The sequence below is a fragment of the Rhinoderma darwinii genome, chromosome 9, assembly GCF_050947455.1.
Source record: "Rhinoderma darwinii isolate aRhiDar2 chromosome 9, aRhiDar2.hap1, whole genome shotgun sequence".
In the NCBI taxonomy this organism is placed as follows: domain Eukaryota; kingdom Metazoa; phylum Chordata; class Amphibia; order Anura; family Rhinodermatidae; genus Rhinoderma; species Rhinoderma darwinii.
In genome coordinates, this window is record NC_134695.1 from 63299505 (window position 1) to 63325095 (window position 25591).

The window sequence follows — 25591 nt, forward strand, 5'->3', positions numbered from 1 at the left end:
AGTATCTGTTTGCGCCAAAAAGAACAGCTTTTTGTGACTTGCTTGACACTTTTTAAGTCTCTATTTTCAAATATGGTTGAGGTTTTAGACAGGGGTATAGTTATAGGGGTCGCTGAGGTAGCTGTCACACCAGGGCCCTGGTGCCTGAAGGGGCTCAAAGTCCCCTCTGCCACATAAGAAGACACCAGTATTCTAAATGGCACACCGTAGGTGGGGGGGGGGCGGTTACAGATTTTTCACTGGGGCTCAGGAGCCTTTTGTTCCACCTCTCGCTTTAATGGTGGGAATGCAATGTTTTTTTTTAATTGCCTCATGAGCCTTGTTGTGGCTGGGCCCTTGTCATAAGGGTAAATATAGGGATAGTAACTAGGGCCTGAGGCTGAGAGGCCCCTTTCAGGTGCAAGGGGACAAAAAACTGGTGGCTTTCTGCTATCCAGTATTTCCAGTATTACTATGTGCTGCTTTACTACTATATGATGCAACTATCCAACCCAAGTTAAAAAGTCATGCTTCAATTTGCATTACTGCAGTTCAATTTACTGTAAGAAAAGTGGGGGTCCATTTCTGAGTTTGCCATAGGACTCTACAAATTCTAGTTACACCCCTGGGCTGGGTTTATGTAAAAACCGGGGCTCATCGTGGTCCCCTGATTCGCCAATTTTTGATCCCCACTGTACTAGTCAGATTTGGAGTACATAAGTATGGAAAAGCTGAACGGCAACTCCTATGGAAGCTGAAATGGTGGTCATGTTTTTGTCAGCCGGATTCCCAGAATTTGGTACGTTTTTGACCACTTGACCATAGCAGACAAGTAACAGTACCGGGGTGTGTTTTTTTTAGCAATGCTCCTTAATAAAATGAAGTCCGAATTGTATTTAAAAGGGTTAATGGGAACGAAGAATAAAATCTTAACAAATTCAGAAACCGAGGTTTTAACAAAGAATTTATTATGTTTGGATTAGTTACATTTCGAACTTGTCATGCTTTTGTATGGAGCCTCAAAGTTAAATAAATCCGGCTCTGTTTAAATACAGCGGTGTCACTACTTTGAAGGATGGAGCTGGGAAGTTGTACGTTTCCTGAACTCATTTCGCTACTCGTGAACGATTCCTCTCTCTAGCTCATGTTCTGCTCTCGGCAAGCGCGTCTGTATTTCCAGTGCGCTGATACCATGCTAGTACCTGCCAAGTACAAATACATCAGCGGTGATCGTTTACTCTCCTCTTTTTAAAGAGACTTGCATGATCTCAGATCACATTTCATATTGGGGTTTTTGGTTGGCTGCCACCACTTCCTCTGGGCAAAACATACTGAAAATACAAGAATTCAGATAGGATGCATGAGAAATGAACTGCTGAATTTAGCAATGAATCCACTACAGCAATAGATTAAGGCCTTGTGCATACAACAGTATTTTTGCTGCCACAATTTATCCACGATAGCCCATATAGGAGAGCTGGCCATGCACATACGTTGTCCCCTGCACTGAAGTCAGTGGTAGTTATGGAGAAGCCGAGCCAGTGACTCCCATAGAGAAAGAACCAGAATCATGCGTGGCCACCTCTTCTAGGCTGGATAGGATCACCAAATGGCCTACTGAATTTGAGATGTCTGTGATATAGACTAGATGGATGAATATGGGATGGATAAAACTGGCCTGGGCCCAGGATGGTGTTTGTTGGAGGTCCCCAGTGTGGCAGAGGACCTTAGGCACATGCCTCTGGTGCCCTCCCTATATTCTGGTTCGGCAGGCAATGCATTTTCTTCATATGCAACATCTACTTTTCATGATTGTATTGGCCTGGTTGGTAGATTAATGTATAAATGGAAGTCTAGTGCAGAAAAACACATTACAAAGACTGGGATATTCTATATGGGAGTTGGTCAGTTGCTTTGCACAATGAGGATCCTATAATGCAGCCATTTAGTACAATGATGAAGCCATGCGTGTTACAGATCAATCCCTTGTGTCTCCAAATAACATGAGATGTTCCCAGTGGAAATGTTCTGATGTAATTTTAGTGTTGTGTGTTACATAAGGATCTCAGACAATTCTTGACTCGTATGATATGGTATCTATGTGGGTGTATATGTTTGTACAGCATATGTACTCACAGGGCATTTATCTGTGATTTTTATGAAGTGAAAGGGTTAAAGTAATTTAGACTATAACATTCACCAATATTAACAACTCCAGATCCACCTTTCACCATAAACACTTCTTTCCACTCACTATAGTCCTCTATAGTCCATAAGCATAATCTTTTTAGACTAATGGATGTCTGTGACATTGATCTAAAAAAAAGTTTTGTACAGGCTTAGAAAAAATTGTTGCTACAATCGGGACACCTAACAAAAATGGGTTGACCATTTTTCCATTAAATAAAATGCTGTTTTATTGCATGTCTGCAATAAAATTCCTTCAACATTCCAGGTACTTCCCGCAGTAGACAAGTTGCAGTTTTAGAAGTATATTCAGGTACTTCCTGCAGCATAGCCATGACAATGATTACATCCTCGCCATGCATTGTAGAATGTGACAATTTATAAAACTACAAAGCCTGAGATTTTTCCAGTGTTCTCCCTTGTCTGTAAAATCAAGAGTACAAAAGAGCTCCATCTGTTTTACTCTGCCTTACATAGTGAAGCTAGTAATTTAGTGTGCTTTATATAGAAGGGAATATTTATAGTATTTGCTAAATACTGTACGTCCTGAAGTACATTGTGTTCTGTGTTTATCGGTAGATATGTATAGTGTCTAAAAGTGATTTCTTTATAAATAAGGAAGAAACCTGCTGAAATTTAAACAAAATGCATCACCTTCATTTTTTATATTTTGTAATCACTTAAAACTATATGCTAAAACATTTATTATTACATTTTATTTATTTTAGATTTTATCACTTTTTTATAATTTTTATGATTTTATTTACATGTTTACGGAGACAACCATATTTCCTGAGATGTGAACAGCATCTATATAGATTTGCTTTACAGCGGGAATCTAGGCATAGAAAAACAAAGACTGGAAGCGACTTACAGTATAAGCTTATATGGGAGAGTGTAGTGAGCATGCTTTGTGACATGAGCAGAGGTTACTGTACGGGGAGGGGGGGGCTGAGCTGTCCCAATCCCCTATTATCACTGGTGGGATTTGTATGTTATCTGCCTGAAGCTTTATAAAAGAGGTGTTAACTTGCATTGTAATCCTGCCCTCTTATGATAATGGAATGACTGCTGTCCCTGCCCTTGTACACAGCACAAGCTGAAAAGTGAGCTCTACAAAACCGAAGAGGGCTGGTGTAAATACACTCTAAATATTTTGGATAACTTAAAAAAAAAATTGTTGTACAAATATTTTTGACTGTCCTTCGTCTCCCACAATAAATCATTATATAAACGCCTAAATAAATAACCGGCGGTGTGTTCATTGTGTTACAGCTGCCACCTTCATGGAGCACTGGAAAAGGCGACAAATGAGGCTTAACTACAGATGGGACCTAACCGGTTTTGAAGAAGAACAAGTGAGTAAGAAAAAAAGAAAAAACTACTAATCCTCGTACAATGCTGGGACTGTTCTTGTAAGATACATTGGACTAGTCTAAAAGACAGAGTAAACAACTGGTGGCTTTGGGGACCTCTTAGTACAAGGGTCTGTTATACTCTTTCCTTCATTACTAATATTTAGATGTTTAATTTTTTTTATCCAATATTTTTCCAGCTAACAAAGTGACAATAGAATATGTTTAACTTTTAATTTATGAATCAATATGAAGTTCTTGACTTATTCTGCCTATCGGCTTTCATATGAATTACAATTGTACCTTTATACCTAGGTTTTGAGAGCCAAAGTGCACAGGTTGGCGTATACGCCGGAAAAAGCTCCTGACCCATGCGCTAAATATGTCCATAGGTCCCCATTTACTTAATGGATGCCAAAAGACGGTCCTTTATGGCTTCTGTCGGGCCGCAGTGTGAATACACCCCAAGTAGGTCAGCACCCTTCGCATTTTAGCTAGTAAACTAAAACGAGTAAAACCTAAATCCCTTTAAAAGCTTCATTGCGTTAGTTTTACCTTTTGTCAATGGAGCCGGATCCGTTATACTTTCCATTTAGATCCATTAGAAATTATATCTTGATGCTAGTGTGAATGTGGCCACAGGGCTCTGTGCAGTACCTTCTATTGATCGCAACAGTGTACCATATAGTGCCCAAACATTACAATCGCACAGTGCCCGGATATCATTGCTCAAAGGTACCCAAGTAACACTGCTCAACTAATAAACTAGGCAAGCTCTAGGTGCCCAGGCCATCAGGACCACACAGGTCACACACCCCTAAGGCTGGACCTGCGTAGCCTAAGCCATACTTCTATTTGGCCAGGAAGCTGAGATCTGCACTGCTCTTTGTAAGATCCTTTTTACTGTAAGAACGTACTGCTTTAGCTGTCCATCTGCAAAACTGAATTGGAGGAAGCACTGTGGTCACTGGTGAACTTCTTTCCATTATGAAGTCACTCCCATGTCAATTTTAGCTTTGCGGTCAGGTTTATAGCTGGGTGGTTCTGGTGGCGCAACTCCTTTTAGATGCTGGATGCCAACAGGCCACTAGCACTTAAAGGCTGTGTACACCTTTTTGAAATCTCTTTTTTTCCTTTTTTTTTTATAAAAATGTGTATCAGTGTTTTTAGTGGAACTTTCTAAATACTTTTTCATGAAAAATTATTTTTACTTTTTGAGATACAGCTGACCACAGGGCTTCCTCCAATTCAGAGCAGTTGTATCTAGCGCTAAAACATGTATCAGTCAGGTCTGCGGCACTAATATCCATCACATCTAAGTTCATAACTTAGATGTGATAGTTAACCGCTGTATCCTGCATGTCAGAGATGCAAGACCCGCTGTCACTGAACCAGTTAGTGCCACTGACCTGACGGATTTAGGTCTTTGAGCAAGATACACCTGCTCTTTATACAGGATACCAAGCAGCTGTATCTCAAAGTAAAAATAATAATTTATTTTTTTTAGAAAGTTGCACCAAAAACACTGATAGTGTTTTTTGTTTTGTTTTTTAATAAAAATGTCTATTTCAAAGGTGTACATGGCGCTTTTAGTGCGTGCTAGGAGTTGTAGTCTTGCAATGGCTTGGGAGACACCAATTGGAGACCACTGCCCTAACCTAGACATGTGGCCAGTTAACGCTTGTATATAAAATGTATGTTGTGTTGAAGCAGGTTAAATCCAAATATTTGCAGTGTGTATCATATCTGTGCCCGGTTTCCAAGCCAAATGACGGGCCACTTGACAAGCGGGCCTCCGTCCCTCCAGTTTCACGTTCTTCATGTCCGCATTGTAATGTTGTAGTATTATGTGTGCTAAATGTATCCCATTGAGTGTTTAATGTACCAGCTGTTGTGCCCTCATCCAAATATTTGCAGTGTGTGTGTATTTGTTTTATATGTGTGTGTGATGTATACATATCTGTGCCCGCATATTGGTTTCCTTATGGCAAATGACCACCGGGCCCTCGAGTTTTACGTTTTTCATATCATCATTGTCATCATGTTGTAGTATTATGTGTGCTAAATGTATCCCATTGAGTGTTTACTGTACCAGCCGTTGTGCCCTCATCCAAAATCCCCCGAGCACTAACCATGACCTTCCCTGAAACCCAAATTAATAATTACCTTTTTTTTTTTTTTTCTGTGTGTGTTGTGTTCTTGTTCCTGAAGGGCACAGTCAAGGTTTGAATTCTTATTTATTAATATTATTTCTATCTTCTTCCTTCAGCAAGTTTTCTCTGCATCCTCCTATTAAATCACACAAATCCTTCTATGTCCAGCAAAGGCCTCAATGTATGTGCGTTTTGCGTGTTCGTCACCGTTTTGTTGCTGATCCCACCAACCCAAACACCCGTTTTGCACCTTGTCTTGTCTGCCGCCATTGGCTGGCCATTTTTGTTGCATCATGTTTGCGTCTATCACAAATCACAATAAATTTTTCACAGCACTGAATGTCGGCAGATGGTAACGCATTGTACCACTGTATGTATTGAGCAGCTCCCTTCGCTATAATCCTGATGAGGAGCCTCATCTGGTTGGGGAATGCAGGTTTCCAAGTATCTTATATTCTCTTTATTTCCTACAGGATCACCCCAGAGCAGAGTATGAGGCTAAAGTTCTACAGAAATCACTTAAAAAGGAGCAAAGACGCAAAGAGGTATGAAAATTTTTTATTCCGTTTATTAAGCTAGTCTGAGCAGTATTGTAGGATATAAATTTATGTGATTGAAAAACTTAAAGGGCTTGTCCAGGATTAGAAGAAAGGATCTGCCTTTTTCCAGAAACGGCGCCACCCTTGCCCATAGGCTATGCCTGGTATTGCAACTTGACCCTATTCAAACAATTGGGACTGGGTTGCATTACCAGACACGGCTGGTGCGGTTTCTGGAAAATAAAAGCAGATAGTTTCTTCAAATCCATTCAAATATTTACATAGTTTTCTCATCTGTGACCCTCCATACATAGCCATTTAAATTAGCCCCACCAGATTAGACCCTAAATTGTAAAGAAGTTAAGAAATAATCTCTTAAAACAAGTCCTACTATAATTTTAAAATGGGCATAAACTTGTTTTATACCTAGACTTTCCTCTTGGAATGAATTGACAAAATATGGTCAATCTTTAGTTCCAAGGACCATCGCCCAGAAACTACAGGGATAGTAGATGACCTTGTATGATCTACACCATCTAATGCTACTGATGCTCTGATGGCTGCACTGGAGCCGTTGGGAAGGTGGGCACTAGCCCAAATTGGCCCTGTGTGAATCCCCACGGTCCTCTCCTTCGCCAAAGATCCCACACAATGCTCGCAAAAAAAGAGACCGAAGAGCCCTTCTGTCCAAAAAAAAACAAGAAGCAGGGGTGTAACATGAGTTCAATGGGCCCCATAGCAAAATGAGATGGGTCCCCATCACCTAGTAACCGGAAAAGAACCCACATGATAGTGTTAGATGGCAAGAAGCCATCAACTGGTCATTCCCTGCAAAAAAGGAATAAAATAATTTCACCCAAGTGGGCCCCCCAAAAACTGGGCCCCATAGCAGCTATAGTTATGCCCATGATGAGAAGGTTTATTGTGCAACAAAAACCGGATAGAGAGGGTGATGGGGGGTGGAAGCGTGAACTACGTTTTTGGCATTCAGATGGTCTTCCCTATGAATGCCTCGGTCAAAAGCATTTGGGATGGAATTGTTTTTTAATTTTAAGGGGTTGTCCAGGATTAGAAAAAAAACTGCCCCCCCCAGAAGCTCCAATCTTGTCCATTGGCTGTGCCTGGTATTGCAGCCATTCCCATTTAAATGAGCTGAGCTGCAATACCAAAACAGCCCATGGATGATTGAGGCACTGTTTCTGGGGGGGGGGGGGAAACAGGTCTAATATTTCTATATAAGTGGTGATTTTTGTTAAGTCTATCAACATTAATAAATCACGTAATTTGCAGTTACAAGTTGTGAGTAGTTTTAGGTCCTGTAATCCTCAGCCAGTCACGGTCCTATTATGTATGACCGTGTTTGTGCAACAGCCATCTGTATACATTGGCGGTTTTCTTGTTCTAGCCAAATCGGGATCAGGTTACCTGTAAGTGAAGGAAATGGTCCTATTGTCCTCATCCGTCTTTTATTACCATGCAGTTTCACTGGTTTGTTCCATGTACCTCATGCGTAGAATAGCGGCATGTTACTAACCTTCACTCAAATGCGGTAAATCTGAACAAATGGAAATCTATAACGTTATTGGGTAAATTTGATCTTTTAATGCAGATGACTTTTTCTCTATAAAGTGTATATGGTTTAAGATTCTCTTCAGTCTCCAGCTGCCTTACTGCTATTTCTATATGTCTGACATGGAATGAGCGTGTGTAACTGCCCCTACTATCACTGGCGTCTAGGTGCCGGCTACAACTACAGATGAGCCCAGCATGCTCAGTATTGATGTCCCCGATTTTCATTTAATGGGGTTTTTCTACTTTAGACATTTATGATCTATTCACGGGATATGTTATACATTTCTGATAGTAAGGGGGCACAACTTTTAGGATAGCAGGCTCACCTGACCCACTGGTGTCAGCGCATACAGGAGGAGGTCAAACGTGGCGGCTCATGTGCTTGTTCTACTTTTTTTTTTTTTATAACACCTACAGACTTACTTAGCCAAATTCAGACGACTCCTGTATGACGTCCACCTAGGCTAGCCAAAGGGGTACTTCCCATTTGGTGGGACCTCCACCTATCCCACGTTTAGAGCATATTCTATGTCTAAAGTTGGAAAGCTACGGTAAATAGCGGAACACTTTGCTGAAAAACTAGGGTTGCAGTCAACCACTTTGTTTCCTCCATGTCAATTAGTGTTGCAGACAACAGGACGACTTAAACAGATACTGAAAAAGTGTCCTATATTTCACTTTTCCAGAACCCTATAAGTAGAAGTTCTTGGAAAGGCTAGTTTACGTTAAAGGAACATTCTGGGAAAAACCTGGACAGGATTATGCCTAGTGCTGTTTCAAGGGGGGCGGTGCCTGACACAAGGATTCAAAAAATGGTAAAGAATCTGTGTCATGCACCACCCCCTCTGGCCCTGCTAAGATATAACACAGTGTGTCAGTTTTGCTGAGTGTTCCTTTTTTAGCCATCCATTTTGAGGGAAGATTTTGGGTGAAGATCCGCTCCTACTCTATTTCATAGGCAAACATATATAGGGGAGATGTATCAAAACTGATTCAAAGAAAAAGTAAAATAGTTGTCTATGGCAACCAAACCGATTCCACGTCTCATTTTGCAGAGGCCCTTTGGAAAATGAAAGTAGCTGCTTGATAGGTTGCCATGGGCAACTTCTCCACTTTTTCCTTTGTACCAGTTTTGATACATCTTCCCGACCACCTTTATTACCCAGGCTTGCTGCTACTATACCCAATAGACACCGGTGAAAGATCTCCATATCCCTGTCTGCCATCCCGCAAGCCATGACACTTTAATTATCACCTCTGTAGACGTGACCAGAGATGAGGGGCCTAGACGAGGTTACTTGACCATAGGGTGTGTATCGGGACTTGAGATGTTATTCTCCCACTATACTCTGAGGGTCCTAGCTTTGCCTGTGATATTAAGGGGCAGTGCACACAGACGTTATTTCTCATTCATTGCTGCTGATTAAAAGATGCTTTATAACACTATCGCATGGTCCTTTTTGTTTCCTTCAAATGCCTTCAGAAGCACCAACCTGTTCCTGAGGACAACACAAACAAGTGGAGGCAGAGAGTTAAGACAGCCATGGCTGGGGTGAAATTGGTACATTTTACACCCAATTTCTAGGCTTATGAAATAGTTAACCGAGAAGACACCTTGGTTTATTGTTTACGGCAAACTGAGGGGATTATTGTGAGCGCAGGAGTCCTTACAATGCCAGGGCGAACCTTGAGGCCTATGGCCCATAGCTGATGAATGATCCCCTCGGGCTGCTTGGTTTTTTCCATTTTAACATCACGTTTTCTCTTACCCTCATCACCCAACTCCGGTCAATGCATGGCTCCTCGTTACTCTGGTCGGCTCTGCTATGCTGCATATTGTGTGTAATGTTTGTTATGTGTTTGTGTGCATGCCACACCATGTATGAGGGGACTGGTCTAGTGTTGTCTTATACACATTATGATAACCCTATTAATGTGGCTCACTGCTAATGTAAACACGTCCCCCGTTGCTAGTGGTTAGATGGTGACCTATTGCCATAACTGGGAACTCTGGAATTTAAGACTGACGTTCAATGTAGTAGTCATTTGTCATCGTTCGTTTATGTTAAACTAAGCTGTAACATGATCACACTGTGTGATTGTAGTCCACTGAAAATGGACCTCCCCTCTAGGCGGACAATGCCCTCTTACTTGGATGCCCCCCCACCAACGATAAGTTGATCACAGGCTGTGTTAGTGCTTTTAACCCCGGGCGATCAGCGGTAATTAGTTAGGGAACTAGGTCCAAAGGAGCAGCAGAAAACTGCACCAGCATACAGTTGGGCATGGTTGCTAAATTGCTTGTTAAGGGCCATGTGGTGTTGCAGGTAAAACTGCTGATGGCCTGCAAACTCATGTTGGCCATAAGGGTCTAATAATGGCTGCATGATTTTGCAGGTAACCAGCAATTCTACCCACAACACAGCGTGGGCATTGACGAGCAATTTGACAACTGCACGAAACAGCATGGCCACATCACGGCAGGGTCTATTTTGCACCATAGAACCTTACCGCTAGTGTTAAATTTCCCTACAGTGACACCATGGGAGAAGTGAAGCATTACACCAAATTAAATCTATAGGCTGTCTGAGTGAGGCACGGACGTGACAGATGCTTCAGAGTGAAAGACACTCTTTGTAACCGCTCTGGCTAGTGGGGGACTCCTTTCTGAGTCAGCATTTTCAAATCGTGTATTTGATAATTGGGTTTCTAAACCAGACCGCTCCTTAAATCCGTAACTTCCAAGGAGAAATTAAAAAAAATATATATTTTTTTTAAATTAGCTGGAACCAATCATTTTAGTAACAATTAGCATTATGTCTAGGGGCCGCTGTAGGTAGAATGTTCCCAGGTATGTCAATGAAATCATGCTTCACTGTATTCGTCTTAAAATTAGGTGCAAAAATGTTCCTCCCGATAGTCCATAGATTTCCGTTCACTCGGTGGTCAATGACTATACTATCAGTCAGAACAATGATGGCCCTTTTAGTTGAGCTACAGGATCCTGCAAGCCCTGACAGCTTCTGTACCCATCTGCTTCTGTAGAGTCCCAGTTCTCCTGTAGGAGAAGCTAGAAGTAGTCGCAGAATCCTTGTATTCCTTATCAATTGGACTGTCGCAACTTGTGGAACAATAAGACAGGGGGAAAAAACATGGAGAATTTTTTATAACAAGCAACACTGGGTTCCCTAGTACATAGATGTTTGACCTTCAGACACTGACCCCGTGTGCCTGTGTGTTCAGTGAAGCTTCATCCTCCTTGTGTGTATGTTTTCACATTGAATTCTCATCCACTCCTTGCACCTTCACTCTTCTAATGCCGTAGTGATTTATTTTATTTTTTTCGTCCAATGCATTTTAGACTGAAAAGGAGAAACTGACGTGGAGGGACAGAGTTCCTGCCTATGTCACCAACTTGGTTGGCATACTTTTCATGGTAAGTCGTAACCTTCCACTATATCCGTTCCTGTTGGCTTCTAAGCATTGTGCTATTGTGTTTCTTTTCCGAAAGGAAGGGTCTGCTGATGTGTACATATGGAAGACAAGTGGAGCAACCAAGAGTAAAAGGTCGTTGTTTCTCATCCATGGCCCCAATAGATTGTTTCAAAAGGATTTGCTTCACGGTTGGTTAGGTGTTTTAATTCAAGGGCAGCTCAAGTACCCAAAGTGCTGGGTGCCATAGAGGTGCCAACAAGCCACTTCGCCTGGCCAGGGTTTATAGATGCAGAGCTAGGATAGAGACCAGAATTTTTAGGCGAAGGAAAGCTTGGCTACGACAAATGGTATCAAATCATCAGTAATTGTCATCCATGGAAACTCCTTGACCTGTTGTGGCCGGTGTCAGACTAGGGTTCCTTGGGCCAAACAGATTTTTGAGGCACCACCCTCCATCTATACAGAACATGAGCACGTCAATTCATTTGTACACTATTAAAAAACAAAACATGGCTGCTTTTTTCCCAAAAAGCACGCTACACCTGTCCACTGCATGTGTCTGGTATAGCGTCTTCGCTGCATTAACCCCTTAATGACCGCCTATAAGCCTTTTCACGGCGGTCATTAATGGGCTTTATTCTACAGCGCCGCCATTCCACGGCGCTGCATTAGAATAAAGTAAACAGAGCAGGGAGCCGTGAAATCTCCCTGCTCTCAGCTGTCAGAGGTAGCTGAGGGCTGGGGGCGTCCCTGCTCTGCCGGGTGAGATCGATATTCGTAAAAGAAAAAATGAAAAACCCACTTTTTCCCCTTACAAAATGCTTTACTATTAAAAAAAAACACAAAGCAAAAAAGTTGCACATATTTGGTATCGCCGCGTCCGTAACGACTATAAAGCTGTTACATTATTTAACCTGCACGGTGTACGCCGTAAAAAATAAAATAAAAAACTATTGAAAAATTGCTGTTTTCTCTTTAATCCTGACTTAACAAAAATGTGATAAAAAGTGATCAAAAAGTCGCATCTACTCCAAAATGGTACCAATAAAAACTACAAGTCTTCCCGCAAAAAAAAGCCCTCATACAACTGCATCAGCGGAACAATAAAAAAGTTATGACTCTTCAAATATGGAGTAGCAAGAACAAATCATTTTGAAAAAGTCTTTTTACTGTGTAAGTAGTAAAACATACAAAATCTATACAAATTTGGTATCTTTGCGATCGTAACAACCCGTTGAATAAAGTTATTATGTTATTTATACCACACGGTAAACGACGTGGATTTAGGGCGCAAAAAAGAGTGGTGAAATTTCAGGTTTTCTTCTATCCACCCCCCAAAAAAGTTAATGAATAAATTATATGTACCGCAAAATGGTGCTATTAAAAAGTACAACTTGTCCCGTAAAAAACAAGACCTTATACAGCTGTGTCGACGCAAAAATAAAAAAGTTATAACTCTTCGAATATGACAATGGAAAAATTAAAAAAATGGCTTGGTCATTAGGGCCCAGAAAGCAAGCAGGGGGAAGGGGTTAAAGTGAATGGGGCTGAGCTGCAATACCACACACATGTGGACAGGTGTTGCACTGTTTTTGGAATAAAGAAGCCATGTTTTTTATATCGTCTGCACCTCAATATTCTACAAATTTAATGTCTCTTGCCCTGGTCAGATTCAAACTCATGGGAAATCGCCAGTGTATGCCATTGTTGCCTATGTCTACAGCTATGATTAATATTGTAACATCCGATTTCTTTAGTTATTGAGTATTCATGAAATACTTGCCTGGTTTTCTCCATCAGATTGGTTTGACATTTGCCATTGTTTTTGGCGTTATTGTATATCGAGTCTCCACCGCAGCAGCATTGGCCATGAGTTCTAATCCTTCTGCCCGCGCTAATGTCAGGACGACTGTGACTGCGACGGCCGTTATCATTAACTTGGTGGTGATTCTGATTCTGGATGAGGTCTATGGCTGCATAGCAAGGTGGCTCACCCAACTCGGTAAGTTTTTATTATTTGTTGGTTTGTTTTCTTTTTTTTTTTTTTTTTTTTCATATCGCCCTCCTGCCACTTTAACACAAAAGTGATATTTTACACCTTCAGCTAATTAGACATTCTACTACATTCTATTGCACTCAACATTAAACTGAATCCATCTAGGTGTTTTCTTTCTTTTTTGCACTTTTTCAAAATATAGGATAATGATTTAGCATCACTAGGTTTGGAATGTTTAAAGTGAACCTCCAACTTTTGGACAACATGTTGAGGAATGAAACCGTAGATATTATGCAATACACAGCTACCGTAGTTTTTAGCAAAATGTCTTGTTTTCCTGATGTCAATCCCGTTTGGTCTGTTCAACCAGGTACTGACGGCCCCCTCTTCCCAAGAACATTATATGCGACATGCTGGGAGTTGTAATTCTACATGCCAGTGCTGAATAGTCCAACTAGATTAGTGGATAAAATGTTGTAGGTTGGGTTATATGTGCCCTTATTCAGAATATGGATAAACTATATACATTGAGTATATATTACAGTGACCTCCAACCTGCGGCTCTCCTGCTGGTTTGAAGGGACAACTCCCAACATGCTAGGAGTTGTAGTTTTGGAACAGCTGTGGAACCACCGGTTGGAGAACACTGCAGTATTCGAGCATGGTCAGCTGTGTGAGTACTATTATGTTCCTGGAGAACCCCTTTGATACATACATCAAAGACTTACGACTGCTTAATATCTCGCTGTCCTGTTCTGAGCAGATCTGGAAGGCCCATGTTGTTCTGCTACAAATCAAACACTACATGGCTTATACTTACCCTAGACTTCATACAACCCTTTTGATGTTCATTTGTTTTGTTCCGGACAGAGGTTCCAAAAACTGACAAGACTTTTGAAGAACGCTTGATATTCAAGGCATTCCTTCTGAAGTTTGTTAATGCTTACACACCCATCTTTTACGTTGCTTTCTTCAAGGGTCGGTAAGTAAAATGTTACTATTTACACTCTTCTATCCACAGTTAGCGGACCTGTCACTAGGTCATATAAGTTGAACTGGTTAACTGACCTGAATAGCGCTGTCTCCCTGATTCCAGCACTAGTTTGGTTTTTTTTGTTTTTCCTGGACCCCCTTCCTCGTGCCAGAGATATGGCTCATTGACTCCCTCCTATTCTATTTTGCTGTAGTTAGCAAACAGGGTGTGAACTACCCTCAAGATGAATCAAGCTGATTGGTCTGCATTAGAGGCAGGAAAGCTAGCTCCACCCCATTGGCTAACTGAAGCAACTTCGCATATAGGGAGCCAAGACCATAGTTTAACTTGTATGACCTAGTGACAGGTCCTCTTTAAAGAATATTTTGTGGGCTATAGTAATAAATAATACAATGAAGTACAATGCGGTTACTTACAGGAAGTCCAGAAAAATATTTGCCCCCATGATTACTGCTTTGTCACATGTCTTCACTGCTGAGTACTTCCAGAAATATATATATTTAGTGGCTGCAGGTCTACATGTCCTGGTTTAGAAAATTGAAAGCAAAATATCTCATTAGGGCACTCTGAGTTAGGCTCTGTTCACATCATGCCTGAGTCTTCCGACTATGACTTATACCACTGTAGAGGCATGCAGCAAGATTTTCCCCATGTATACGCAAAAAAGGGGATCAAACGTGATGTGAAAAGACCCTTAGTTGGAAGGGGATCCTTAATTTGTGACCACCATCAATTGGAAAAACCCGAGAGCAGCTTCACAGACAATACCTGTCTGGAGGACTCTGCATATCCATTTGTAATGCTTTATTTCTCCTGTGGTGGCACTGCAGGGGAACTGAACACTTGCTGCTGGGTTCCCCACAGATTGCAACTGATCGCTGAGGATCCCAGCAGGGGATAACACCTTTAACCATGTTTAACTACGTGACTGATACTTGTAGTTCACTTGGATAGGCCATATATCTCAATTTAGATACATCTCATCTAACCAATTTTCATCATTTGGTAAATGGGATCTAGCCAAGCTTGCATGCATCGAGGTAAAAGATCTACAGTTAACTGTTTCTCCACCTATCGTTAGGTTTGTTGGACGTCCAGGGGACTACGTCTACATTTTTGGCTCCTTCAGAATGGAAGAGGTACGTATCCCTATAGATCTGAACACACCTTAGTGTAAAGAGTTATCAGCTGTTGGGCTCATTGGATCAGGTATGCTGAGAGCTGGAGTGGAATTATATGGGCACCTGGTCTAGTCAAATGGCATCAGTTGAACTGTGCACTGCTTTCTGAAAGTCAGATGTTCAGCCCTAGAACTGAGACCACCAAGCATTGCACAGCAGTCGATTATTGCAGTTAGTAGTAGGAGTAAATTCTGAATTAATGTGCATGTATTAATTTGCATGTTCTTTACAGTGTGCCCCCGGTGGTTGTTTAATGGAACTGTGTATCCAACTGAGCATCATTATGTTGGGGAAACAGCTGATTCAGAACAATCTCTTTGAGATAGGAATCCCGTGAGTGCTCTGATACCTAGTGTAACCCATGTAGGTGTTGTCAGCCCTTTTTAATGAATGACTTCTAAACACCACATACTGTACTGCTCTTCTAGGAAGATGAAGAAGCTGATCAGATACATAAAGTCGAGGAGAGAGACCTACATGGATCATGAGGAGCACATGAAGAGGAAACAACGATATGAATTGGATTATGACTTGGAACCCTTTGCAGGACTTACTCCAGAGTATATGGAAATGAGTATGTGAGATATTTGTTGTCGTCCAGAATTTAGGTTATCCTCTCTGTAATAAGGGGCTAGCTGCATATATATTATGTGGGCAATGAGAGGAAGCGCCGCTGTACAGGAAAAACTTTGAAGGGGACGTAGTGCTGCAGCCCCTTCATTTTTAGGTTCGTGGGGTTGCCAAAGGTCAGACCCCCACCGATCAGAAAGTAATAGCGTGTCGCTAAGATATGCTATCAGTTTGAGATGGGAATAGCCCTTTAACAGCTTTGCGCTAACTGTGGTATCTGAGCTCCCACAATGCGCTGCTTCCTAGAACACTATGTCGCGCAAACTGAGACGCCCAGGATTTGTGGTAAAATGGTGGCATTGCCACGATTCCTGGGTGAATTCAATGTCCTCCTTAGGGTGCAAAAAAAGTTGCAATTGCCTTTTATTTTTCTTACAGTGTTTCTTGCCCTTGGGAAAATAGTAAAGTCAACCAATATTCACAGTAATGCTGCAATTTTACTGCGGCATGCAGGTGACTGTGTCGTTGTGGAGCCTTAAGGTCCTTTTACACGGGCCAATGATCGGGCAAATGAGCTTTCATATAAACACTGGTTCCTGATCATTGCCCTGGGTAAACAGGGAAATTATCAGCCGATGAACTAGCAAATGCTTGTTCATCAGCTGATCTGCTCGTTTATGCTGCACAAAATATTATCGTTGTCATCTCACTGTGTAATCAGTGAGACGTACTGCCGACATGATGGAAATGTATGAGGTTGAACGATCGTAGTTATTGTGGGCTCTGCTTATGACAGCGGTAACAGTTGCACCCGGGCCCTAGTATCTGGCCCAATATCACATAAGCAGACTCCCAAGTATAAAAAATTGCTCGTGGTAGGTGAAGCAGCCCTGTCATAGACTTTGCATTGAAACCATTGATCTTTAAATCAGGCCCTGGCCACAAGGTTTAATTTAATACCTGATTTAAAATTCATGCCAAGCTTATGGCTTGAATAAAAGTGAGTTTTATATAGACTTGTTATATTTGCTGTTCTGTATCCAAGAATATGTAACCTGCACATATAAGCTCTGAAATCCCACCTTCATATCCATCCAAATCACAGCCTTTTATTTGTCCCTCCCTGCAGTTATCCAGTTTGGATTCGTCACCTTGTTTGTTGCCTCATTCCCTTTGGCTCCTCTTTTTGCTTTGCTGAACAACATAATTGAAATAAGACTGGACGCCAAGAAATTCATCACTGAGCTAAGAAGACCCGTGGCTGTCAGAGCAAAAGATGTTGGTAAGTCACCGAAAGGCACAATGTGGAAGGTTTTCTCTCTGGTCAGTCATCGTACGACCTTTTTAGCTTGATGGGATATGTCCGCAACAACCAGTCACACTCCAGCTGTCATTTTCGCAGTGCAGGCTCATAATTTCTTTTATACAAGTGTTCCTAGAAACCTGTCACCATTGAGAGATTAATCTGTGGTATGTCTTCTAGAACTGCTCCATCTGTAGGCTAGGGTCCCATGAGCTGTAGTGGTCTGTAGATACACTGAGGCACATATATGAAATAAATAATTGCAGAAATAGTAGATAGATATAGTGGTAGGCATATCTGTTGGGGGTTTCAGATATAGTAGTTGCACTTGGGTCCTAGTGCCCAAGGGGGGGCAAATGCCCTTTTGCCACATAGGGAGATGCCAGTATTATAAATGGCACATGGTAGGTGGGGGGCACTGATACAGATTTTGCATTGGGGCCCAAAAACTTCAAGGTACGTCGATGATGTATTTGAAAAATTAGACATTAAACAACACAAAATCGTTGCACCAAATTTGTTGTTGACTAGGGCCATCTAAATACTGCAAAATAATAAAATAGATTGCAATGTAGCCCCACAAAGTCGCAAGAAAAAGACAGAAGATGCTAAGAAGACCAAACCACACGGTACCAGGCAGAAAATGTTAAGCAGGCAGAACTTTGCATCTCTGTTTTGAAGGATGCAGAAACAATTGAGAGAGTTGCACTTAGTGCCCGGTGCTAGCTATGTGGATTAAAATTCTGTGGGTGCCGCTATTTGGAGGGCACTGTAACTGCTATTGTTACTGCTACTGCAGCACACACCCTACATCACTTGTACCTGTCACCCCTTTGTTGATGTCCCAAAGTTGGAGGATTGCACTACCCCTGAAGCTTTTAGTAGTCACCCCACCGTGCCAATCTTGGACTTCAAACATGAACAAGGTAATAGCCCCCATTACTGAGTAATATGCTGTCATCTGTGCGATGTTTAATATCGTGGCTGGTTGTAGCATTATGGAATCTCGGTTGTATTTTTTTTCTTTGACTAGCATACACTTGTCTTAGAGTTGAGGAACATCCAGCTGGAGATTGTAAAGGCAGTTTTTCAGGAGTATGTTCCGTGTCACTGTCGGGCTTGGCCGAGCCTCTGACATGGAGTAAACTACATGCAGCACTTTACATAACTTGCACCAATGGCTATTAATAAATTGTAACATTATCAGGCAGGATCTCGTTCTGCAAGTTAAACTTTGGTTCTCCAGGATCTGCAGTGTTTGAACAAGTGTAGCTTTCGTCAGTGCTATTATATTGACCTTCTATTAACTCCTCTCTCTCGGGACCCTACTATAGAGCGCCTGTTAGTAATCTGGTACTGTCTGGATTTATTAAGGCTTCAGATGAGACCTCAGGCACGTGGGGACAAATTAGTATTTGCCTCCCCCGTAATGTCTGAGGACCTGTGGCCTCCCCAGTCATTTCTGGGGAGATGACAGGTCTTCTTTAATTTTGTGGGGGGGTCAGAGGCAAAGCGATCAGTCAGTTGGCTTCTACCCTAGATTTATGAATGCCAAATACTTACATTTGTCCAGACACCTACCATTCTTAGCAAGGGCATTCATATCAAAGGTAAATTATGTGGCTGCTATTGGTTCCCTGGAGAGAAGGGGCCTATTCTAAATTGAGGAGAACCTGAATGTTGGCAAACAAGGAAGTGGCAAATGTACCAGTCATGAAAATCGGACGGGGCAACAGGACCTCTTGTCGTGGGTGGTTAGGTGTGAGGGGGTATCAAGCAGCACCTAAAGTGGCCTTATGTTTATCTTTGCTATGGGGCACCCCACAAGACTAGATCTTGGTTATTTACCTTCCATACCACCCAGTGGTCAATGAATGGTACATTGACTCCATCCACTGTTGACTAAAGATGCTGACACTTTCCTAGATATGTTTGCACTGTAAATGCAAGGATAATTTCCAAAATAAAATGGTAGAATTGTATAGTTTTATATTTTATATATTTCTTTTTTGTTTGTGGAGAAAAAAAAAAAAAAGAGAAGGTTCTTACAGGTCCACCACAGGGTGAAAGGGAAGCGCTCTGACAGGACAAACTGCTTAGTCCAACCTGTCGTGATCTACTGTGAATATTACTAAAGATATATGTATTTTTGCCATACACTGCTATAGTATGAAACTTATATTCAAAATTATATATGCAGCCACCACTAGGGGGAGCTTACTGCATACTTTTAATACATTGAACTCCATAATAAAACCATATGCAGGAAGTGCCTAAGCTCCCCCTAGTGGTGGCAGCAGTGAGACAGATATTCATCATTTTAACACTTGAAATATTATGAAATGAATCTGTACAAAATGTTGGACCTAAAAATTACCTGGTATTAAAAGGTGGAGATTAACTGTGTCAATAATGTAAATGAGGGTCCTAGGGAAAAGCCTAATGTAGCTGTGATTAGTAATTGCTGCACTTTTTTTTTTTTTCTTTGCAGGTATTTGGTATAATATTCTGCGAGGAATTGGAAAGCTTGCAGTGATAATAAATGTAAGTGATATCACTTCATGGTAGGAAGTGTCCATTCTTATTCTGATCTCAGACATTTGTCACACATGTACAGGAGAATAGCAAAATATTGGGCAGCACAGAGGACATGAAGACAAAGGGTTGCTACGTGTTTTGCGAAATAGGCTGATACGTGCTGTTTCGGATGAAATAGCCTCTAATCCAAACTTCGTATAAACACCCCTGAGGAAGGGCTTGGTTTCGCCATGATAAATTTGGAGCATCTTCTGACTGCCTAGTCTAAGTTTACGCTGTCTAAAACTTAGACAGGATTAGTAAGTCAGCCCCTTTTGTGTTTCCTCACTGTTTTCAAGATCTTTGCTTACATTCAGTGAATGAAAACCTGTACACAGAACTAGCCCTGCTCTCAAGAATTGAAATACAAAGTATATCACAAAGGTGAAAGACTGTGATTTAAAACATGCTGAAAATCTGAACAAACTCGTGAAACGCTGAGTAAAATCTCTCTATATTAGGGCATCCGGTGGTGTTTCCAATCAGAAACAGGAGTCCAGGGGTTTGGTCATGAAAGGTGTCCTCTTAAGGTCTCCTCTTTCTCTAGACGTTCATAAATATCCCAATATCGCTTTCATGTGTTCCCATATAACAGATACGTTTTCATAGCCAAGACACCATCTGTGCTGTTACATTCTTCCCCTGATATACGGCTTTTAATACGGTCTTCTGACTTGTAGTTGGAGCCAAAGTGTTTTTAAAGTCTACCTCTCACAACGTACAGTGAGGGATTTATGGGATAGCATAACCTACATGGTTTCACAAATTTATCCATTTGTATTGGACCTTGGGCTCATTTTTACCCAAGACTGCCCCAATCTGAATTATGTCTGATTTATTGTTTAGCACCACCATGTCCACTTTCTTCATCTTCAATCTAGATCTCAATGGGCTTGTCCACTTTGGATAATCACTTTTTGTTAGAAGACACCCCTGACCATAAACTGATTACAGGGTTTCCTGCTGCTGGGACCTCCAGTGATCAGCTTTAATCTGTGGGGGAAAGTGTTCAATTTCCCTGCAGCGCCACCACAGGTGAAATGAAGCATTACATAGCACCCGTTCATATCAATGAACTGTCGTCTTGTTCTGCATATGTGGAAATACTGCTTGCTATGTAGATCTTTTGTTCTATAACGTCATACAACTCTCATGTGATTGAAAACTATGCAGTCCTAGTCAGTGTGTACATACCCAGGGAGTAACTACAGGGGGTGCAGAGATCGTGGTCAAATCTGGGCAATGGGAGGGGGCTCAAAAGGACTTTGCCCCATATGAGGATGCCAGTCCTATAACTGACACATGACAGCCGTGGTTCCTGGTTACAAATTTTGCATTGAGACGCCGGAGGAGTGAAACATTTAAAAAATTTCGGATTCCAAATGTGTGCAAAACGTTTAGCAATTTCGCCATTTGATTAATGCATCTCATTTGTCATTACCACTCAGGCTTTTGTGATCTCATTCACCTCTGACTTCATTCCACGCCTCGTGTACCTGTACATGTACAGTCCAGATGGCACCATGCATGGCTTTCTCAACAACACACTTGCCTACTTTAATGTCAGTGACTTTAAGCCTGGTACCGGGCCAAACCTTGATCAGGACGTAGGATACCCAGTGGAGATATGCAGGTAGCAATGCTGTGTACATGCCTTGTCTCCTCGGCAATCCCTGTATACTAGGTGCATCTTACTGAATGGAAATCTTTCCTTCTCTCTAGATACAAAGATTACAGGGAGCCTCCTTGGTCTGAGACAAAATATGACATTACGAAGGAATTTTGGGCAGTTCTGGCAGCAAGATTGGCCTTTGTCATCGTTTTTCAGGTATGTTTGGGTTCAAAGCAAAGAAATCAGATTTCCAGGCAACTCCATAAATAATGATGTTCTTCTTGGGCACTGTTTTTAGGAAGGTCCACCACTACCAATACAGCGTTGTAGGCACAGCGATGGCTTTCCATTTACATAAAGTGTAAAAGGTGGTGGATAAAATTCTGCAGGTACAATTCTGCCTGGCTAATAGAGGGGCCCAATGTTACCAACAGGCATGCACCTTGTTGGGCATAATGGCATACCCTACATTGCCTGTCCTGGTGGCATACCTGAGAGCAGTTGCACCATTTTTCATATATTCCCCCTATTGTGTCATCACACTAGGATCCTGGGTTTTGAAATTTTTTGTCTACACCTGTATAGATTTGAGATGTACAGTTCTGATTTTTGTATATGTGCCCCCTAGATAGCTGTACCGCTTGTGCAGCTCTTTGGGTCAGAACATCTGAGCACCTAAAACTTAAGGAGCTTCAGGCGCTCATCTTGGGAGTATAGAAGAGATGAAAAAACTGATTCTCAGATGGCCATAATATGGCAGCATTTAAACATCCATGTTCCGGACCCGCTGCGCTTCTTCTAAACCGAACTAGAGTTCTATTGTGATCAGAGTTTGGTTTACTAGACCCATGGGGTGGGTCCTGGTATAGCAGCCTTATTATGGTTGTCTGAAACTGGCCTTCCTGAGACAGTGGTTGGGACTGTAGTTCGGTCAGTGATAAATATAAACCTTGGGGGGGGGGGTTCTATTTTTATTTCAGAATGAAAAGCGTAATTGCGGTTATTGCCTTGATTATATACCACATTGGATGTTTGTTTTTCTTTTTAAAAATTTTAGATAAAAACATAATTTAAAAAAGAAAAAAAAAAAAAGCGTCTAGATAAAGCCAAAGATTAATGCACTGTGCAAATAGTATCTCCTTGGTTTAGAATATTATCACAAATTAACTTGTCATAGGAGACTCACCCTGATTGAGTAAACTCAGGTTGGTTTATGATCACATGCACCTATTGGTCCATAGACTGAATGCAGACTGTAATATATGGCAGCCTGTAATCTACAGACACATCTAAAGGACAGGTATCGGATATATATGCTACTCATTCTTGCATTTTATGCTTCTTGTTTCACCTCTTTTGCAATCTGTTCATCTATTTTGGATGCTTTGACTTATTTGCGCTTTCCGACTCCTCTCACGTAGTCGTCTTTCTTCTGTTGCAGAACCTGGTCATGTTCATGAGTGACTTTGTTGACTGGATAATCCCAGACATTCCCAAAGACATCAGTGAACAGATCCACAGAGAAAAAGTCCTAATGGTTGAGGTATTCTTGAAAGAAGAGCAGGGAAAATTACAAATGCTGGAAACCTGGAAGGAACATGATAAGAAAAAAGGAGAAAACTGCAACAACCAAAGCCCCAGACTCTCCCGCAGCAGCACGGGGAGCACAACCTCTGCGTACTCGAACCGTGTGGACGTGTAGAACAAGTTACCTGGTGGACGTGTTATTTGGGCATTCATTCCACTGACCGAAGAGTCATCCAAGATTTGACTCTTGAGATTTTGGCAAACTAGTGTCTGTGCAGCCTATCTTGGCTCCCACCTTGTGTGGACAGAGGACCATGCACTTGGGCATGAGCAGCGCAGCAGGGGATTTCTTGATGGGCTTGATGACTTCAGTTTCATCTGCATGTTATACAGTAGCAGTAGAATGTATTTCCTCTGTCTTGGGTATATGTGCCTTCTGCTGGGTCACTTGTGGAACATATCAACTTTTCTGGGGAGTCTTGCAGACTATTATAAGCAGTAGCATAACCATAAACTGCACATCTGTCTTTTCTTTTAAGCTTGGATGGGACAAGGGCACGATTTCATGGATCTGTGAACAATGACGGACATCTCGTTGCTGACATTCCTCATGAGCAATCTGTGACTATGCCCCCAATGTCCTAAAACATACAAGACTCCTGGAGTTCTCCTCTAATAGCCAAACATGACATGCTCTCCAGAATCCTTGATGAGATCTTCTGAGATGTCGCACCAATTCTACGGACATGGAGAAGAATTTCTTGAACTTTGTCTGACTGGAGAGTGTCCTCCAGCACTACAGGGGTTAAGCTTGCAGAGAAGATATTTTTTTAGACCCTACCTATGCAATGTAAAGATGCCCTTTTTTTTTTTTCTTTATATGAAACTTTTATAATCTATTTATTGATGCAAAGTTTATTGTAAAACTAATCTATTCCTGTTTGTACGTTAACATTTACTTGCTAGAAGACGAATACCCCTTGTTTAACCTATTAAGTGCTATGGATTGTGGGGCACCCCTTGTGTTTCGCGCTTCCGAGTAGCTCCTGAGGTTTATTTCTATGAGATGTGGGTAACACTAAATCTTTAAATTGCTTTTCGATTTTATGGTAATGGTTTTCCTGTGAGTCTTTTAAGCAGTTCTAGTTGTTATAACATATCTGATCCAGTTACGCTGTCAGGGTCGCCTGTTGACTCTAAGCACGGAAAAAAACATCCTCTAAATAGTGGGGAGGCCACTATTGTGTGAGCCCAATTGAGAACCCCACTTATATACCAGGCCACATAACCTCTTGTGTGTCACCCCACTTTAGATGATGGCCTAAATTTTCAAAAACATTGGCTCCTTCCATGCAATTTCTGCCCCATCACCTGTAGACGGCAGGCTATGTGTATTGTTCGGAACCTTAAAGTGCACAAAAAACAACACTATAAAAAAAAAAGTAGCAATTGTAATGGTTCTCTACCGGGAATGTCATACAGGAGTTTGAGGATATTTATTAAAGGCCGGATGTATAGCTGGCTATACAAGGCTTTACCATACATTTCAAATCCGTCACCTGTTTAGAGCCATACAGTAGACATGTCACATTTTTGGAAACCTTGGAAGGGAGTTTGTTGGTCATTGGCAGCAGAAGGTGCCCATTGAACATGTCCTACTGTTCTCGTCAGTCTTCCTTACATTGGACAAGAGTATGAAAATGTTTAATGTTGTAATGCAGAAAATAGCATAAATTACATCTTAATAGTAAATAATAACTTCATTTCACATTGATTTAATATTGGTTTTTACATGATTGGTATCAAGCCAGACTTTCCATCGAGTCCCCATTACATCTGAAGAATGTCCGTAATCTCAATCCTGGTCCTTAATCCCAGGATATGCATTAACTGGGCAAGGCCTTTGCCTATGACAGTCGTATACTGAATGTAAACCAGTAGCGACACAGTTGACGGTGTCCCATAGGCTCGACAAAGCATTGGTGGATCTCTAGAGCCAAAAGAACAAGCCTACCCCACTGAGGTCCTACGTTTGGGACGTGCTTCATAGTCTTTGCCTTTGAATAAACCCTTGGTGCTCACACCGTCCAGTGTCTTTTAAACAATGACATTCCTGTAAATTTATATAACCACAGGCCATGTACATCGATGAACGCTGTCAAAGAAAGATTAGCATGGGATAAGCATGAATGTAAACGATTACTGACGTTCTGTATAAAGCTAGGTGGCACATTAAGTCATAAGTCAAGTTCCTTTTAAATGTTTTGTGTGTTTTTTTAAAGAAATGTTGTAAATCAATATAAATCTGTTCTAGAAAATGATTAAAATCCTATTCATAATAAAGTAAATATGCAATTCTATGTAAATGTGTAGGGTATTTTTCCCTTCTAAAAGTAGACCCTTCAAGGAAGATATATTGGCACACAAATGGGCAATGGGCTCTATAGGGTTCTTGGGTACCTTGAGCAGTGGGTACTATATATGTCAAGGGTGTACATGCTATAGTGGCAGATCATGCAGTTGCTATGGGGCTCATGAGAAGAGAATGGTCTAGTCTCAATGCCCGATCAACTGTATGGATATATGGCCTTCGGGTCATACCCCCAATATG

At 41.5% G+C, this 25591-nt stretch overlaps 1 protein-coding gene across 2 annotated transcripts in view; it reads left to right on the forward strand.

Moving 5' to 3' along the window:
• Positions 1-25318, forward strand: part of ANO1 (anoctamin 1) — a 76601-nt gene extending 51283 nt beyond the window's left edge. Inside the window, exons 13-26 of one of the 2 annotated variants that reach the window (XM_075837961.1) lie at positions 3442-3524; positions 6148-6219; positions 9269-9346; positions 11147-11221; positions 13021-13222; positions 14087-14198; positions 15292-15349; positions 15624-15724; positions 15820-15965; positions 17091-17243; positions 19756-19808; positions 21290-21474; positions 21564-21669; positions 22895-25318. In XM_075837961.1, coding sequence (XP_075694076.1) covers positions 3442-3524; positions 6148-6219; positions 9269-9346; positions 11147-11221; positions 13021-13222; positions 14087-14198; positions 15292-15349; positions 15624-15724; positions 15820-15965; positions 17091-17243; positions 19756-19808; positions 21290-21474; positions 21564-21669; positions 22895-23155 — 1685 coding nt within the window. In that variant the 3' untranslated portion in view covers positions 23156-25318. The remainder of the gene's footprint in view (positions 1-3441; positions 3525-6147; positions 6220-9268; positions 9347-11146; positions 11222-13020; positions 13223-14086; positions 14199-15291; positions 15350-15623; positions 15725-15819; positions 15966-17090; positions 17244-19755; positions 19809-21289; positions 21475-21563; positions 21670-22894) is intronic. The other variant, XM_075837962.1, reaches the window with a different exon arrangement.
• The last annotated feature ends 273 nt before the right edge of the window (positions 25319-25591 follow it).